Here is a 16,670-nt window from a genome sequence, read left to right as displayed (position 1 = left end):
TTGGCAGAAAGCAAGAACCAAGAATTCCAAACAGACCATTCATTTTCTAAGAATCAATATATTTTCTTCCTTTGAAATAAATACAAACCAGTTTGAAAGGTGGGGGAATCTATGGGAAGAAGGGAAATGGGGACAGGCCCCTGTATTTTTTAGTACCAAATGACTCTGGCGCGACCCGGAAACGCAGTTACAAATGAGAATAATTTAAATTCTCCGCTAATTACAGTATTTACAACAGCAGGGGAGGGGGTCACCTAGTGCCCCTCTTCCAGGCTGGACAGACATCAATCCCACTGCTAGGCTGGGCAGATGCCCCCTCACCTTACCACCTCAGAGGCCTCAGGCCACTAGGCGGTTAGGGATTCTCCTGGCACGAGCAGGCGTAGGTGATGGGATGGCCTGTTTTACGCAGTGTCCTAACCTTGGCTTACCACCCTGCGCTACAATGCCGTGAGGTCTCTGGAGCTTTCTGGCCTGTGGGACCTCCTCTCTCATTGCGTGGAGCCGCCATGGGCCCTTGGAGTGTTCTGTACAGTCCAGCTGCACTCAGGGCGGGAGGGACCTCCCCCACCCAGCTTCCCCTGAGACTGGCCTCAAGACCAGGAATGAGTCAGTGCAGAGGCCGGTGCCACTCCAAGACAGTGAGCAAAGGGAAGGAGGGAGGTGGCAGGGCACTGTGGGTTGGGTTGTGCTGGACAGTATCAATCACTATCGCTGGTCTCACTGCTCTGCTCGCCCTGCACCTTGCTGCGGTGCTGCAGAGCCCTGTGGTAGGCAATCTGTACTGACTTGCGGATGTTGGATTTGCGGCCTTCCAGCATCTTCTCCTTGTCGAGATCCTGGTTCACACCCAGAGGAACCAGCTTAGTCCTGGGCAGCCACTGCCTGTAGGATGAGGTGAGGATCAAATGAGTCATCTCTTATCTGTAGGAAAGTAACAAGCACCAGCCTTCTTCACTTGATCATTCATTCAGAACCACCTTCTGAGTGCCCAGTCTGGGCCAGGCTCTGGTGGGAATTACAGAAACCAAGAGAGGCAGTCCATGCCCTTAAGGAACTGCTTAGCCTAGTGATGAAAAAGCCCAGTCAACAGTCACACTGGGGGGTAACCACAGGGTATTTATGGGTGAAGAAAGGAGCCCTGACCTAACCTGAAATAGGTGCCCTGTCTTGTGGGCTCCAGACAGACCAAACTGACAATAAATATCCTCTACAATTAACAAGAGCAAAAGACTACATACATAATGTGATGGAACAGGGACTCAGAGCCTGAAAGATTCTGCCTGCTTTATCCCTGTCTTGTTACCATGGAGGCAGAGGTAGGAACACTAAGTCTAGAAGCCACTTTAGGTGGGGAGCCACCTCCACATTTATCACAGTCACTTGGTTTCTAGCTACAGCTGTCTGTCAGCTGCTGCTCACTCAGTCTCTCAGACTCATGGACACGACTTGCTCAAAGATCTAAGTCCTTCCCCCAGTGACTTATAGATAGCCCAGTCTGTCTGTTGCTGGAGTTTTCTGGCAGCCTGCCCCCATACCCAGAGTTGCATCTGTGGCTGTGAGTCACACCAAATGCTCCACTCCTCCCTTACCAGGTTCGCTTGTTGTCAAAGAAGAGGACGAGGTAGAGATGCTCTCGGGCTTCCTGGGTCATTTGTTCCCCAAGTTTCAGCACCTCCAGTGGGGGCACAGGGATGGGAACCCCATGGTGGAACATACCTTCCCGGGGCATCTTTGGATCAATGATCTAAGGGTGTAATAAGACCTTGGTTTAGTTCAGTCTCCTTCCCCAAGGCTTACCCTATCCAAGAATTTCCAGATTACCTCTGAAGTGGAGACAGAAAAAGATTATCATACAACTAGGGCTGCAATGCTCACCCTTGGCTTCTTCCCAGGCTGAACTATTTCAGAGCCCAAGGGCCAAAGGGAAGAAAAAGAGAAAGATGGAGCAACTAACCAGGGACCTCTCAGTGTCTATCTGCCAAATACCTGTGTTCTGCTGCTCAGCAGAGAGTAGGAAAAGTCTGCTAATTTTGAGTCTGTGTCATGAGGTTAGAAGGCAAGAGGTATGACAAAAAAAAAGCAGAAGCCTACCAGAGCTGGGTACGATGGATACCCTCGGCATTTGGCCCACACCAGGTCCAGAGCATCCAGGGGGGAGTCCTCATCCTCTGACAGCCAGCCAGCTCCCCGGCCCAGACTCTTCCTCACCACTTCACAGGAATGGGAGAGAGGGGGCGGATCAGCAGCCAGGGGGCTGATAAGGCCCTGACACTGAGCCCCCAGCATCCCTGGCTTTGGGCGGGCGTACTTACTGCTGTGGCCCACGCCGCGGCCAGTGCCCACGGAGTAGGCCTCATTCTCAGTGCCTGAGGTGTCTTCACTGCTGTCCTCTGGGAATGTGCCCCGAGAGAAGGAGGGCTTGCCCCGGCCTTGTTTTGAGGGTGTTGTGCTGTGGACAAAACAGAAACTCAACTCAAAGGATGGGAAGATGTAGGGGGAATGCCATGGTGGGTATCCTCTCTTCTCTAAGCCCCCAGGGGCTAAGACTTCTGGAAAGCAGAGGCTAACTGAAGAATTTCAAACTCACAGCCCTCAGGGACTTGGGGGTGATATGACTGACATGGGCTGGACTTAGCAGTAGTGACGCCCTATCTTAAGGCAACACTAGTCAGAATTGAAGACATGGTTATATGTATACAATGGAATAGTACTCAGCCAGATCTGATTTTTAAAGAGAATACAGAAACTGGGAATTTTATATGGTACTTCTGGATTCACTAAAAAAAAAAAAAACAAAAAAAAACATGCTGGCCAAACAAAATATGTCTGCAGGACAAATCCAGGCCACAAGGCATCAGTTTATGCCCCCTGTTCTAAAATATGGGCTTAACCCAGGATGGTCCCCTGTGTTCCATTATGGTGACAGTCTCATCTATTCCATTTATTTTGCAGAGAACCTTTGGCTTGAGCCACCTTAATCTAAGCTGGGATGGTTGCCACCGCACTCCCCATAAGGAAATCTGGAAGGGGATCCCGGAGGCAGGCCTGATCTGGAGGGCTGGTACCTGGTCCGGTCTGAGGCAGCGCTGCTGCTGCTGCTGCTGCTGGACTCAGAGTCGGAGCTGCTCCGGGGAAGGCTGCAGTCATTACGGTATACCAAGAAACTCTTCTTTACTGGCTGGTTTCCACCGCTGAAGCCGTTGGCTGGTAAGTCTTGGTTGGGGGGAGGGGGAGGAGGGAAGGAATCGGTCAGGAAGATGTAGATCAGAGATCTACTGGGGATAAGAGGGGCTTAGAGCTTGGCTTTCCCTTCTGTGCTGGAAAATTCCTCCAACCTTGGCCAGCAGAGCTAGTGCTGGGCAGTGTCCACCACAGCTGGCCACAGCCCTGCCCCACCCCTCACACTTCCCTTGGCAGTTATTGGCCTTAGGACACAAATGGCTTAAAGGGCAGGAGATTCCCCAACAAGGGTAAGAAGAGAAAAGGTAAAGTGATACAATGGAGGGGGCCCTGGATGGGAATCAAGCTGGGTCAGTGTCTCTGGGCTTCAGTTTCCCCATCTGTAAAGTGAAGGAATTAAAGGATTCCTAAGGGTCCTTATAGCACTGACATATTATGGGCAAATAAAGGGATAGGTGGGAGTTATATTGGAAAGAATGGTAGCTCTGCTAACTCTACTGGGGGGCTGGGTGAAGGAGAGGCTCACCCATTGGGGGGTCTTCTGTGGATTTATCACTGTCGCTGTCTGAACTCGAACTGGGCCGAGGGCTCCTACCCCGCTTGCGCTGACGCAGGGAGCCCATGATGGGGAGCTGGGGGGGCCCCACAGGACTGCCTCCGTGGCTGGGGGTCATCTGGCTCTCCCGGTTTTTGGGGGGCCGGCCCGGCCTCTTGGGCGGTCCAGCTGTCTTCGGGTTCTTTTTGGAGAACAGAACTGAGGTTCTCCTGCCCACCTCATGTGCGGGGGTTGAGGACATGTTGGGACCCAGGCCTGGAGCAGAGAAAGAGAGAAGGAGATTGGTGAGGGGCCTGGTATGGGAAGGGCATATGTCCAGGGTATGCCCTGGGTGTGTAGGACTGTAAGTCCAGCTAGACTTGGGGAGATAATTTGAGGGGCAGGAAGCTGGGAACACTGTCTCACACAAAGAGCCAGAGAGGCAGCTAAGAGGCCCCTAGTTGGGGAATGAGGGGAAAGTGCAGCTAGCTGTGCAGGAGGGACCTCTGCCCAGGGGATGGCAGGGGGCGAGCGTCTGCTGCAGAGTCAAAGTCTGGCTGGCCTTGGGGTCCACCACGCCATGGGGTTCAGACCTTTGCTTGTCTCCTGGCTGCTGCTCTCCTCGGCGGCACTGTCCGTCTGCCCGTCCTTGTCACAGCCTGCTGGGTGGGGTGTCAGGCTGCCCCGGCTGGAGGGGCCATGCCGCTCAGGCCCATCCCGTCCAGCTTCCCGCTGGTGGGCAAGCTTCCGCCGCAAGGCCGTCATCTCTTTCTTGATCATCTTTGCACGCCGTGAGCGGCCCACGCTCTGCTTGCTGGCATTCACCTCATCCAGCCGCTCGAGCAACAGCTTCAGCTGCTCTTCCACTGGCAGGTGCTTTTGGTTCTCCAGTAAGACCAGCCTCTCTTCCTCTGCTGCTGGGGGTGGGGATGGGGGGAAAGGTCAGGCTCAGGGCAGCCCTCTGGGCCCCTTAAACCTGGGCAGGCAGCAAGAAACCCACTCTTCTCCCTTCCGCTTCTCACCAGGAACGGCTGTAAAACAGCAGCACCAAGATGTGGAATGGTGAGGACTGCTGTCCATTCACCTAGTCTGGCTTCCTGGACAGCATTCCTGGGGATAGCTTGCCACTGCTCAGCCTAGCTGCTTCCTGCCTATACTGCCTGCTCCCAGGAGGGGACTTTTGGAAAGCTGTTCATCCCTGGCATTGGCCTCTATGCGTGTGTGTGACTTTTCACCCACCATCTTCGGCATGGTGTGGGGCCTCGTCTCCGGCCAGGCTGTGGGGGATATGCATGCCCGTCTCAAAGTCAATGCCCATTTTTTCTGCCTGGCGCCGGGCCTGGCGGAGCACAGCACCACCCTGCTCACGGAGCCGCACTGCTGCCCGGTAGAAGATGGTGTCCTTGGCATTATACTTGAGGCAGTTGCTGACGATGAGGTTGAAGTCCTCCTCAAAATCATCAAAGTTCAGGTAGCGGTAAGCCTCCAAGTTCTGCTTCATGGTGAAAAAGTCCATAGGCTTTTTGATGTGGTCTAGGTAGTCAGGCACCTGGGAGGACACGGCAGGTGTAGCTAAGTGGAGGTATGCTCCTCACTCCCCCGAACCCCTGTTCCTAACAACACCCCCTGGAATGTATCCAGCAACCTCCTCCCACCACAGTTAGAGGCAGGCCTACAGCTCAGGGGAAAGGAAAGCTGGATTCTAGTCCTGACTTTACTAGTCACAAGCTATGTGACCTTGGCAAGTCTGTTAACCTCTCTGGGCCTTCTTTTCCTCACCTGGAAAACAGTAATGAAATTACAGCTCTATCTACCTTCTAGAGCCATATGAGGCTTTAGCAAGAAAATGGCTAGAGGAATCCTCTGGAAATACCACCACCTTGCATTCCTATAGCTCTCTTAACTTATTATTGACATTTATAGGAAGGCTGCTGCCTCAGGCTTCTCGTTTTATACCTTTTAGAGAGAAGAGTCTGCCAGTCAGGACCTAGGGCTTCAGAGATGGTTCTTTAGGTGCTGAGCCTTCTAAATTCTCCGTTCTAGGGTTCAGCACCTGGAAAGTGTCTTCCTGCCCTGGGATTATTCATTTGGCAGACTCAGTCCCTGCCTCTGGGGTAGGAGTGCAGATTGCCTCCTATTCTGGGCCTTGAGGTATGACAGGGACAAGACAGAGTCCAGGTGATGCATGTGGCTCCAGTCCATTCCGGAGCCCCAGAGCCACCAGCCCCTCTCTTCAAGGCCCCCTCCTAGTCCCTGGCCCAGACCTGCAGCAGGGGTCCAACTGGGAGAGGAACAGAAAGAAGGTGGGGTGAGGGGAAGGGATTCTTACTTCGTCCAATTCGGTTACCTCAGACAGAGGGACCGGCTCGCTGAAGATGTTGCCTGTATCCTTCTCTTGGAGTTGCTCCAAGGTTTTTCGAAGGAGGATGAGGAACGGGGTCAGCTGCATCTCCATGGCGATCTGCTGGACCTTGATCTGACACACACAAAGGCCCAATCAGCCAGGCCTGGGCCAGTCCCTTGGCAGAGAGGTCTGAGGAGATGGTTGCAGCTGATTTGGGAACTCGTCTTCCTTCCACTCCCTGCAGCTAGGTTTACGTGACCACTCTGGACTTTCCCTCTCTTAACGCCCAACACCAGCTACCTGCATCACATAATTTAGGATTCTGTTCACACTCTCCTGTGACATTCTGCTTTCAGTGAGCCTGAGAGCACACTGAGCTCTAGGAGACTTGACTCCAGCATCACCCCTGTTGCTTCCCAGCCAAGAGACACATGGTTTTTCTGTTTTCGGTTTTCCCGGATCTGCTTTCCCCACCATAAAAAAGAGCTGGCTCAGGAGCCTCACCGTCTCCCTTTTGAGTTTCTCCCGCTTGCGGATCAGCTCCACCAGCAGCCGTGCTCGCTCCAGGTCGTGCCGAAGCCGCTGCCAGGACTTAAGCTGTTCTTTGAGGGCCCAGTTCTTATCCTCAGAATCTCTCTGTAGACGCAAAAGGGAGATCAGGAGATGATGAGAGAGCGAGAGGGAAGGAGAACCAAAAGAACCCCTGTAAACTGGGATCGAGGGCAGGTAAAGCCAAAGGAGGGAGCAGAGTGACTTTTTGGCAGGCTCGCCAACTGAAGTGGAAGCTCCTCAACCCACGTGTCCCCTGGGCCCTGCACAGTCGGTGCTTGGAATGTGCATGTTGTGAATGAATGGATGAACACCTAGGAACAATGCATTTCTGTAAGGGTTGCATCCTGAGCCTGGTTTGAGGGTTAGCTTAAAGGAGGAAAAAGCCCAAGCCCTCAGACACTGGAAACTACAGTCACAAATCTCAGTCCTCGTCCCCCCCCGGCACTGGTTCCTAGCGCCCACAGGGAATCTGACACAGTACCCCGACTTGGTCACAGTTCCTCTGAGACTGCAGGTGCGTCTGCAGGCGACGCAGCAGTGGGACCCCGTTCCGTGACTGCCGCTTCAGCGTCCAGTAGCTGTGCAGCCTCTGCATGAACTGGCTCTTCCTTTGGATGGTCAGGCGGTTAGTGATTTTACTGAGCCTAGGAAGCAGGGGAGCAAAGAGAAAAAAACTCTTGGGGCCTGATTTTCTTAAGCAGAACAGGGGGCTCTGGCCAGTGAGAGTTTCTGAGTGGGGCTGAATAGGGACTAAATCTACTGTCAAAAAGGCCTGTGACACTGGGCTTAAAGCACAGAAAAGCAAATGGAGCCACCAACGGCCTTCAGCGGACAGGAAGCCAAGCTCCCAGCACTAAGTCAGATCCCAAACCCTGTTCCCCAAGGGGGTCAGGGAGCTTGGCCCCTATGAGTGCTCTTGTCACTGAAGCCCAGAGTTCTGTCTGACCCTGGAAGACCCAACTCAGACTGAGCCTGGGAGGCTTTTAAGATGCAGTACTACTGCACAGCAGTAAGCTACAGGAAATCGGCGAGAGAGCGTAAGAGAAAGTCAAAAACATCACAGCCCTCATTTGGACTTATTTGTGGCGGTAACCATTTCACAACTCCTTGCGTGTTTCCTTCCCCCTTTTTTGTTCCACTTTTCCCTTCAGAGTCAGACAACTGCTTCTGTTGGGCTGGGGCTATTCTATCTTTTCTCCCAACTTAAACCACACCATCAAAATGGAAGGCAGTTTAAAACACCTGTTAGCTCTGCCAGATGAAGTTTCTGGTTCCTAATGTAAAAGACAAGTGACCTGCTGGATCTAACTTCTTTTGAAATTGTTTTTGTTGTTTTTAAAAAAATTTTCTATGTAGCTCCTGATGGGAAGAAGATAACACAACCCTATTACTCCACTCAGGGGCTGTCAGTCTCCAACACAACTTCGTCTCACAGCAACCTGTCCACATACCTGTGTGGCGGGATGCAGGGCACAGACACCACAGGTGCCGCCGCCCGCTTCTCTGCCAGGATCTTCCTCGCCTTCTTCATCTTGATCCGGGACTTGGCCTTGGCTTTCTTGACCTTCTCTGAGCTCCAGCTCTTACCCTCATCCTCCTCCTCATCCTCCTCCTCCTCCCCCTCACTGTGGGACAGGGCAGGCAGGCGGCGTGCTGACCCTGGGGGGGTGTGGATGTCGCAGTAGGCAGTCTTGCGGACGCTGAAGGAGGTACCATTAGCACCTGTCTCCCGCACAGGCTCCATCTTCATGTAAAGGCCGGCCTGCTGGGCACATGTCACATGGAAGGCTGTGTAGCAGTTGGCCTTGTGGCACTGGATGCAGGCCCCTGAGCCCCGCTGTTTGCAAATGTAGCAGGTCAGCTTCCAGCGAGCTGGTGGGATGTGCTCAATGCTGTCGATGGGCTCCAGGAAGACCGTGTTGGCAAAGCAGACCTCAGGGATCCACAGGGCGCACACCACATGGGCCCAGCGCCCATCATCTGTCTGCTTGAAGGCACCACCCTTGTTGGGGCACAAGGCGCAGTCCACAGCACGGGAGGGTGACTGCAGACAGCGGCGGCACAACCACTGGCCCTCAGGGATGTAGGGGACACCGTAGCACTCCTGGTGCACAGCCAGGTTGCACATGTCACAGAAGAGGATGACGTTGCTGTTCTGGCACTCACCATCATTGCAGATACAGCACACAGCATCCTCATCCACCAGCGCATTGGGGTCGCCTTTATTGTGGCTCTCAAAGTAGGACTCTTTCTCCAGCCGGTCCATTAAGTACTCAAAGATCTCCTGTGGAATGGGACTCACACCCTCCGTCTTCCGCCGCTCGTTCATGATATCCAGCCAGATGTAGTCCTCCTCGTCCATGTCATACTCCACCTCCTCATCCAGCTCCTCTGCTGACTTCTCGATGTACCTGCAGTGCACACAGGCAGCTTGGCATCACATGGTTGAGCCTTCCCTCCCTTAGAGACAACGGGCTCCAGGTGCTGAGCGCTTACTCTGTGCCAGACCTGTGCTTTCACATATGTGTCGTCTCATTCTACCCTCAACTCAATCCCAGGTACCACCAGTCCTACAGTCATTCCTGTTTTGCAGAAAAGGAAACCTAACCTTTGGGGAGGTTAATTCACCTGCCCTAGCCCTCTGTCTCTTGTGAAAGTGGTAGAGCTGAGAGATGAACCAAGGCCTGCCAATTCCAAAGCTCGTGTCCCAGCGGCTACGTTGTCTCCTTCTAGGTGCAGAGGCTCAGCCAGACCCCTGAAGGGACAAGGGTGGTGCAGCTAGGACCCATTACTGGGGTAGTCTGGGTAATGGTGCAAAGTCAGGGGAAGGAAGGTCCTCAGTTATCACCTGCAAATTATATATAAGTTATTTTAGCACTAGCTGGCCGTGTCCCTGAATGGAGCTGCTGTGGGTCTTCTGTCAGCTGGTGCCAGTATCAGCTCAGGGCTCCCTCAAATTCTGGGTAGTCTTTGCTCTCTGAAAAGCCTTGGGAGATGAGTCAGAATAGGTAAGATTTACTGAGCAGTTACTGTGAGCTAGGCACGGTACTAAGTTATCACATTTATTTTCCCCACAGCCATAGGGTCAGTGTTCTTAATACCCTCACTTTGTAGGTGAGGAGACTGAAGCTCTGAGAAGTTAATTAACTGCCCAACACAGACAGGCCACACAAGCAGGAATGGCAGAGCAAGGATTTAAACTCCACCCTTTGGCACGCATGGGGCCAGCGGGACTGGAGCAGAGGGCTGCTCCACATGCCTGGGGTACAGAGCAGACTCCCCACCCTCGGCCACACATGTACGCTCTAGGCAGCCTGACTCCCACCCTGTACAGCTACAGGGAGCTATGATGGAAAGAACAGGACTTCAGCTTCTAAGAAACCTGGGTTTAGATCCTGGCTCTGCTACTTTGTGACCTTCAGGACATCCGTGCTCTTTTCTGAACCTGTTTTATCGATGGTAGAATGAGGATAACACTGCTTACTCCCAAAGACACTGTCAGGATTAAATGGAACTACAAAAACAAGCGGGCTCAATCAGGTGGCACACAGCAGGCCCTAGATAAAATGTTAGTTCCTGCCGCTCCTGTCTCCTGTCCACAAGGAAAATGGGGCTCTGGGGAACAGAGCAGGCCAAGAGGGCAAGGGCCCCAGAGCCACGGTCTACACGACCGCAGGCCAGGGAGCTAACCACCCCGAGCCTTGGTTTCTGTATCTGTAAGGAGGTGATGCTAACCTTAACCTCTTTCATGCACTGTTGTGAACATTAAACGAGTTAATACAGGTAGAGTGCTTAGAACAGTACCTGGCATGAAGCAAGTACTCAATTTATCTTAGCTTTGTCATTAGTTTTTGCATAGCTCTGACCTACCTTGCCTTGTACTGTACTGTTCATGTGTCTTAACTTCTCCACTGCTGGACAGAGGCAGGGACCATGTCTGATTCACCACACAGAAAGAGGCGCTCAGTTGTTCACTTGAAAGGCATTTTGGGAGTGGAAGAAAGGAGAGACTAAAATGCTAAAATGCTACGTCTCTCAGAAGCAGCGCCTTCCTTAGTCCTTTACCTCTTCCCCAAGATGGCTTTAATGTTTTCATCCTTGAAAAAGGGTGTGGCTCAGGGCTAGTGTGAACCATCTGGTTCCTTCTAGGCCTTGGCACCTGCTCTCAACCTCTTTTCTGCCACGGCATACGCGACATTACGTGGTGGTGCATAACACACTCCCACGGTGCACCCAGATTACAGACTGCAGCACAGATAAGGTAGGCTGCATGCTATGTACAATTCCTGGCACACCAGCTGACACTCCGCCCTCTCTCTCCCCCTCAAGAAAGCACATCAGATGCGAGCAAGAGAAAATGGTATTATTAGAGAGATGACCTCAAATCTTCTCAAATTTATATAAAAAGCAAATCATTTCCAAAACAGGCAGTTCTGCTAACAGTAGCAACAAATTACATGCAACACACCTCCCAACTGATTGCAGTGCACCAGCTGAGAACTGCTGCCTGGAGAACAGATCTAATCCCCAGGAGGAAAGAGTGAATCTGAGTGGAGGGAGGAAGAAAAGGAGCAAAAAGGAGCTGAGCTGGGCTGCTTATCAGAGCACAGAGCACACTGAAGAGCCATCAGGAGGGAGGGCAGGCCCAGAGAGGGGTGAGCACGGCAGTCAGGACCAACAGAGAGGAGAGACAGTGGAAGCCAGAAGGAGCTGGAGCTGGGGTGGACAGACCAAAGAACAGAGGAGAGGAAGGGGAGACTGGCTGATGTGTGAATGGGGTGGGAGGAAAGCGACACACTGGGCCAAATCACTTGGGTTCCCAAAGATTTGCTTAAAAAGAAGTGAGATTTAATATAACATCACGTGGGTTGCGCTTTTGGTAAAAACTACTTTTCACATAAGAACCTTTACAACAAGCCCTTCTCAGAGATCAGGCCTTCTGATTAGCTGTTACCAAAGACTGTTGCTTAACTAACTCATCCGAACGCCCTCTTTGCCTTGGATGCCAAGACTCTCAGGGAGAAGTTTCACACTTGGTTTTTATTCCATCCTTCCGCTAGGGTTTCTGTATATAGTTTCACCGTCATACTTCCCCAACTCCTTCAATTTTTTACCTCCTGTTAAAGGAATTTAGCCTTATGCCTGTGATTTTATTAGGAGCCACTGTGACTAATTTTTGGAAGGAAGTAGGGTACCAAGAAAAAATTAAGTGAAACAAATAAAAGGGTCCTTGGAGAAGTACAAGACATAGGTGATACAAATACTGCTTACACATGCTAAAGAATGGGTGACAGTAATAGAACAAGCAATAAGAAAACTACTTCTGCAGATTTACAAATCGCTTTTAGGACCTTATGAAGTCAGTGTCCCTAGTCTTGCACCTATAGGCTGGCAGAGGAAAGCTACACCTCCTCTGCAGCTGGGGTCACCAGACCAGCAGAAGCCAGATGCCTTTCCCAAGGTCACACAGTGATGGAACAGAAAGGGTCAGGAAAAAAAATAACTGGAGCTTCTGCTACTGTGGACATAGTGCAGCTCTGGAGTCAGCTCTGGGTTTGAACCTGGTTCAGTTATCTACTGGCACGTGATTTGGTAGGTCTGGTCCTTTTTCTCATCTGCGAAATGAGAACAATACCCACTTGAGTAACCTGTGAGCACAGAAAGGGCCACCCCACACAGGGCACGCAGCCGTGCACGGTAAGTGCCACCGTCATTAGCTGGGGCACGCTTCCTCTCACTGCCCGGCGGGCCCAGTGTGCTTCTGCTACCCTCCATCCCAGCCACTCCGTGAGCTGCTGCCTGTCACCTGTCTTTGCCTCCTGAGCCCCGCTTGACCAGTTCTCCAGAGTCGGGAGGTGGAGGGGGCCTTACCGGTAGTAAGAAGTCGGCCGGGGCGGGGCGTCAGGGGTGTCCTGCTCCAGCTCGCGGTACACCACCTCGGGCAGCTTGGGCGCGGTGCTCGCAGAAGCATTGTGGTGGTGGTGGTGGTTGGAGTCCTTGCGCTTCTCCTTGTTCTTATGCTTGCCTGGCTTGGGAGTAGCAGCCGGCGTCTCGGTGTTCTCCTTATTGCTGCCGTTCTCGGGGGCCTCCTCGGGGGCCTCCTCATCCTCTGACACCACATCCAGGTTGTCAAAGATGCTGATGCGGTGGACGCGGCCGTGCAGGTCCACCTCCACCATGCGCTGGGCCTGTGCGTAGCTCATCACCTCACGGCCGGGTGACTGCGATACCTCTGAGGGGCTAGGCGACTGCTTGTTGGCCGGGCGTGACTGGCGTCCCTTCTTCTTGTGCTTGCGGAGTGGAGTCTGCTGTGGGGGTGGTGGGTTGTCGTGGTCATAATGGTACAGGTGGTACTCAATACCGCTGTAACTCTTGTAGACCTTGCGGCAGGTCTCCACTGGGCATTCATAGGGCGGCTTAGTTGCCCGCAAGTTGTGGCAGAAAGTCTTCACGTCAAAGTCCACCCCCATGCTGTCACATCTAGAATGTACAGATCAATTAGCATTGGCCTGGGGAAGACTGCTTGGCTGCCCACTCCAATCTCTCCAGCCCTCCCTCTCCTCAAGGGTCCTGGCCAGCATCTCCAAATGCCATCTCCTCCACACCATGGCCACAGTCTGAGCCTTATCACCTCTTCCCTGGCCATCCTGCCCTATGTCTCAGTTCTAGCCTCATCTCACATAATGTGTCCAGAATGATCTTTTTACCAAGTAGCAATGATCATGTGAGCCTCTTGATTAAAAGTCTCCTGATGCTCCCCACTTACTTCAAGATAATATCCAAGCTCCTTACGGTGATATTCGGGGTGTTCTTTTCACTGTCTGGCCCTAGTTCTCCTTTCTAGATTCTTCTTTTCACCAGTTACAGCTGTACTTCTGTCCACCCAGGGCAAACTGCCATTCCCTGAATGTTATAACTTCTTATTCCTGCAAGATGCTCTCTATTTAGAATGCCTTCTATCTTCTCTGATTGGTGACCTCCTACTCATTCTTCAAAACCTAGCTCAAATGTCACTTCTTCTGTTATTACTTCTTTGTCTCTCCCATGGGGAGCTGTGTTTCCACATGGTTTCATTCTCACCTCCACCATGGCACTCACCACAATGGAAGTTCTCTGTCTCTTCCTGTTAAGACTGGAGGCTGTGCAGTGCAGACACCGAAGCCTACCCATGCCTGTATTTCCAGTGCCTGGCATGTAGTGTAGTTCTGGCAAATGAATAAATAACCTGTTGAATGAGTAGCTAAATGGGAAGATCACCAGATCTGGAGCTGAGAGTGATGGCTGAAGGCTAGTGTCAGCCCATATAGAAGCTTGAATGGGTAGCCAATGATGTGGTCCTGGGCTCCAGCAGAAATCACTGGGTTATAGGAAAAATTAGTTCATTTCTGAGGTCTTGAGGGTAAGCCTATGCCCTGGCCCTGGGAGTGGTACCAGGCCCAAGGGTACAAACAGGAACATGACAATCTGGGCACACTCAGCTCCATGCTGGTCCCCAAGGCCCTCCCTTCCTCCTCTCCTCCTTTCCTGGATGAGTGGAGTCAGCAGATGGCACCAGCCCCCAGGAAGTCCAGCTTGGTCAGAGACTGCCCCAATTTCTCCAGGCCTAGTTGAGTTCAACAATTTAACTATGAGCTTGGCACCATTCCAGGCAAAGCCACCCTGAGCTCCCTGAATAACAGTGACCCTTCTTGGCCCCTCTCCTGCGACTTAACCAATCTAGTGAGCTGTTCCAGCCTCTCTGGTAAAGCCCCTGATTGCCCTAGCACTAAAACTACTCCTTTGACTCCAACTTGCTCCTACATTCTACCTGCAGCTGTGTCTTTAAACACAAACCAATCAAAGGCACAAACAAGCTTTCCTCTTTCAACGATGGGTCCCTGGTGAACGCAGCAGCTCTGCTACCCTGGCTCCCTAGGCAGCACAGAGCCCCCGGCAAATGTCCCGCTGGGACTCAGCAGCAGAAGCACAGAGGAGAAACATGGGAATTCAGATCTGAAAGCCCGTGGGGAGGGCCCCAGGCCCTAGAGTATGGCGGTGGCATCTGGCCCAGGAGCTCAGAGGGCTGGAGGAAGTAGGGGGCGGAGGCCAGAGGGATCAGGCCAGGCCCAGGAGGTGCCCGCAGCCCTCTCCCGGATGCGGCTACGTTTCCCCTTTGTCGAAGTGTAACAAGTTAAACCAGGCTCCCCTCCTGCCATTGGCCCAGGCAGCCCCGAAGGATACACTGTAGCCCCGGGATGCCGGCTGGGAACCAATGCACTGTCAGTTCTCTGGGCCAGAGTCGCCCGAGGGACACTCGGGCCGGGCAGCTCAGTGCGCGCCCCACGAAAGTAGCCTACCCCTTCCCCTCTGGCCACTCCCGCCCTGGTCCCAGGCCCGCACTCACCGGCCACCTCGAGTCCGGGCTCATCGCCGGGGACGCCCGCCGGGGCTTCGACCCCACTTGGGGAGGCCGGCGGGGAAAGACGGGGCGGGGAGGGGAGCCCCAACTCCAAAGACTGCAGACCTAGCCACCCTGGCCCCCTGCCGCCCCACGCTCTGGCCCGGCTCCCCGGGATTCCCGCGCTGACCCCTGCCGCTCCCAGTCCCGCCGGCGCCCCGGTGTCTCAATTCCGGCGGCCGCCGCCCTTTTCGAGAGCCCCTAAGTAGCTCGGCCTCGGGACCCGGCGCCGCCGGAACAATGGAGGTTCCCGGAGGCAGCGCGGGGACGGCGGCGGCTGAGACGGTGGCGGCAAAGGCAGTGGCAGCGGCGGCGGCAGCAGCGGCGGCGACGGCGTCTGCGCAGGGTAAACGCGGCGCCGCGGCGCTGCCGAGCTGCACTTTCGCCACAGATCCCCGCCCGCCCACTGAGGCTCGAGAGGCCATTCTCCGAGATTCGGAAGGGCCCCTGGACACTCCACAGGGCTTTTCCAGCACCTCCATCTTAGAGTTGAGTTTCTGGAGACTGAAGTCCCGGTACTCGGTATCCGGAGTGGTCGGACCGTTTGTAGCGAATCTGCGGCCACGGACGGTGAGCGCGGGACTAGGCGTGAGGAGCCCGCCCTTCTCCCTTCCCCCTCTGCCTCCTCCCTCCCTCCTCCCTCCCTCCTGCTGGCGCCGCGGCTGCGGTAGGGACCTGGCCTTGGTCTCCGAGGGAGGCGGCGAGGCGGGGCCGGAGCTACGGGGCGGGGTTGGGGGCAGGGCCAGGAGCAAGAGGGACGCGGGCTAGAGCCTAAGGGAGACCTGGAGTTATGGGTAGGGGCGGGGCGGGGTTGGAAGAGAATAAACCAGTCTATGGGGCGGGGTTTGCAGCGAGTGGGCGGGGCCATCGGTAAAGCTGGCCCCAGTATGGCGAATAGGGGCTGAGCACCGGGTAAAGGGTGGGACTAAACAGAAGAGTGGGCCCCAGGAAAGAAAGGGCGGGGCTTTGGATGGGCACGGAACTTGGAGCTGGGCTGGGGAAGATAGAGCTGGGAAAAAGGAGGCCACGCTGAAGGGAAAGGGCGGGGCTTAGAAAAGGTAAAGGGGCGGGGCTGGAGGGAAAGGTGTGGCTCCGAAAGTAGCTTCTGGATTGGGGGCGGTGCAGGGGCTGGTGGGGTATGAAAGGGCTTGTGTACCTAAAATGGGATTCAGATGCTGGGAATCCTTAAGGTTGGCGGGAAATGTTTAATGGCTACGAACAGAGCTGGTTTTAATGGACTGGGTCACTTGGTAGCTATGTGAACTTGGGCAAGTTGTTAAGTTCTTCCTACCTCCTATAACTTATTCGTAAAGTGGAGCTCGAAAACTCCATTGTCAGTTCTTGGGGGTTTCGGAGGACGTGGGTGCCAGGAAGAGTCCACTTGTTAAACAATGCTTGTTCCTGAGCCTCTCCAGTTTTGCCATCCAAGAGGAGCATGAAAGGGTCTTCCAGGGCTCTGAGGCAAAGCCCAAAGCATTGGAAACTTCTATTTTATCTTAATACAAACCTTGCATTCAACCCACTATAAAGTATGTGTTTTCATATGCAGTATCTTCCCCAAAACATCCTAATAAAATCGACACTGATCTGATTTGCTGGTTAAGATCTTGGGATCTGGA

At 53.6% G+C, this 16,670-nt stretch overlaps 1 protein-coding gene across 9 annotated transcripts; it reads right to left on the bottom strand.

Moving 5' to 3' along the window:
* Nucleotides 1–38: 38 nt before the first annotated feature.
* BRPF1 (bromodomain and PHD finger containing 1) lies at nt 39–15,611 on the bottom strand. 9 transcript variants are annotated; one of them, XM_072941790.1, is made up of 14 exons: nt 14,998–15,431; nt 12,486–13,094; nt 8,066–9,025; nt 7,096–7,258; nt 6,567–6,698; nt 6,048–6,194; nt 4,958–5,267; nt 4,312–4,635; nt 3,710–3,994; nt 3,069–3,216; nt 2,316–2,452; nt 2,095–2,213; nt 1,593–1,747; nt 39–885 (listed from the first exon to the last, which is right to left on the bottom strand). In XM_072941790.1, exons 2-14 carry the CDS (start codon nt 13,082–13,084, stop codon nt 702–704), a joined length of 3,663 nt encoding a protein of 1,220 aa, XP_072797891.1. In that variant the 5' UTR covers nt 13,085–13,094; nt 14,998–15,431; the 3' UTR covers nt 39–701. The 9 variants fall into 9 exon arrangements, with proteins under 9 accessions (XP_072797891.1, XP_072797892.1, XP_072797893.1 ...); XM_072941791.1 differs by having other exon boundaries at nt 4,312–4,632; XM_072941792.1 differs by having other exon boundaries at nt 6,066–6,194.
* Nucleotides 15,612–16,670: the final 1,059 nt, after the last annotated feature.

Source organism: Vicugna pacos, chromosome 17 (assembly GCF_048564905.1).
Source record: "Vicugna pacos chromosome 17, VicPac4, whole genome shotgun sequence".
NCBI classification, from domain to species: Eukaryota; Metazoa; Chordata; class Mammalia; order Artiodactyla; family Camelidae; genus Vicugna; species Vicugna pacos.
This window is presented reverse-complemented; position numbering and strand designations above follow the sequence as displayed.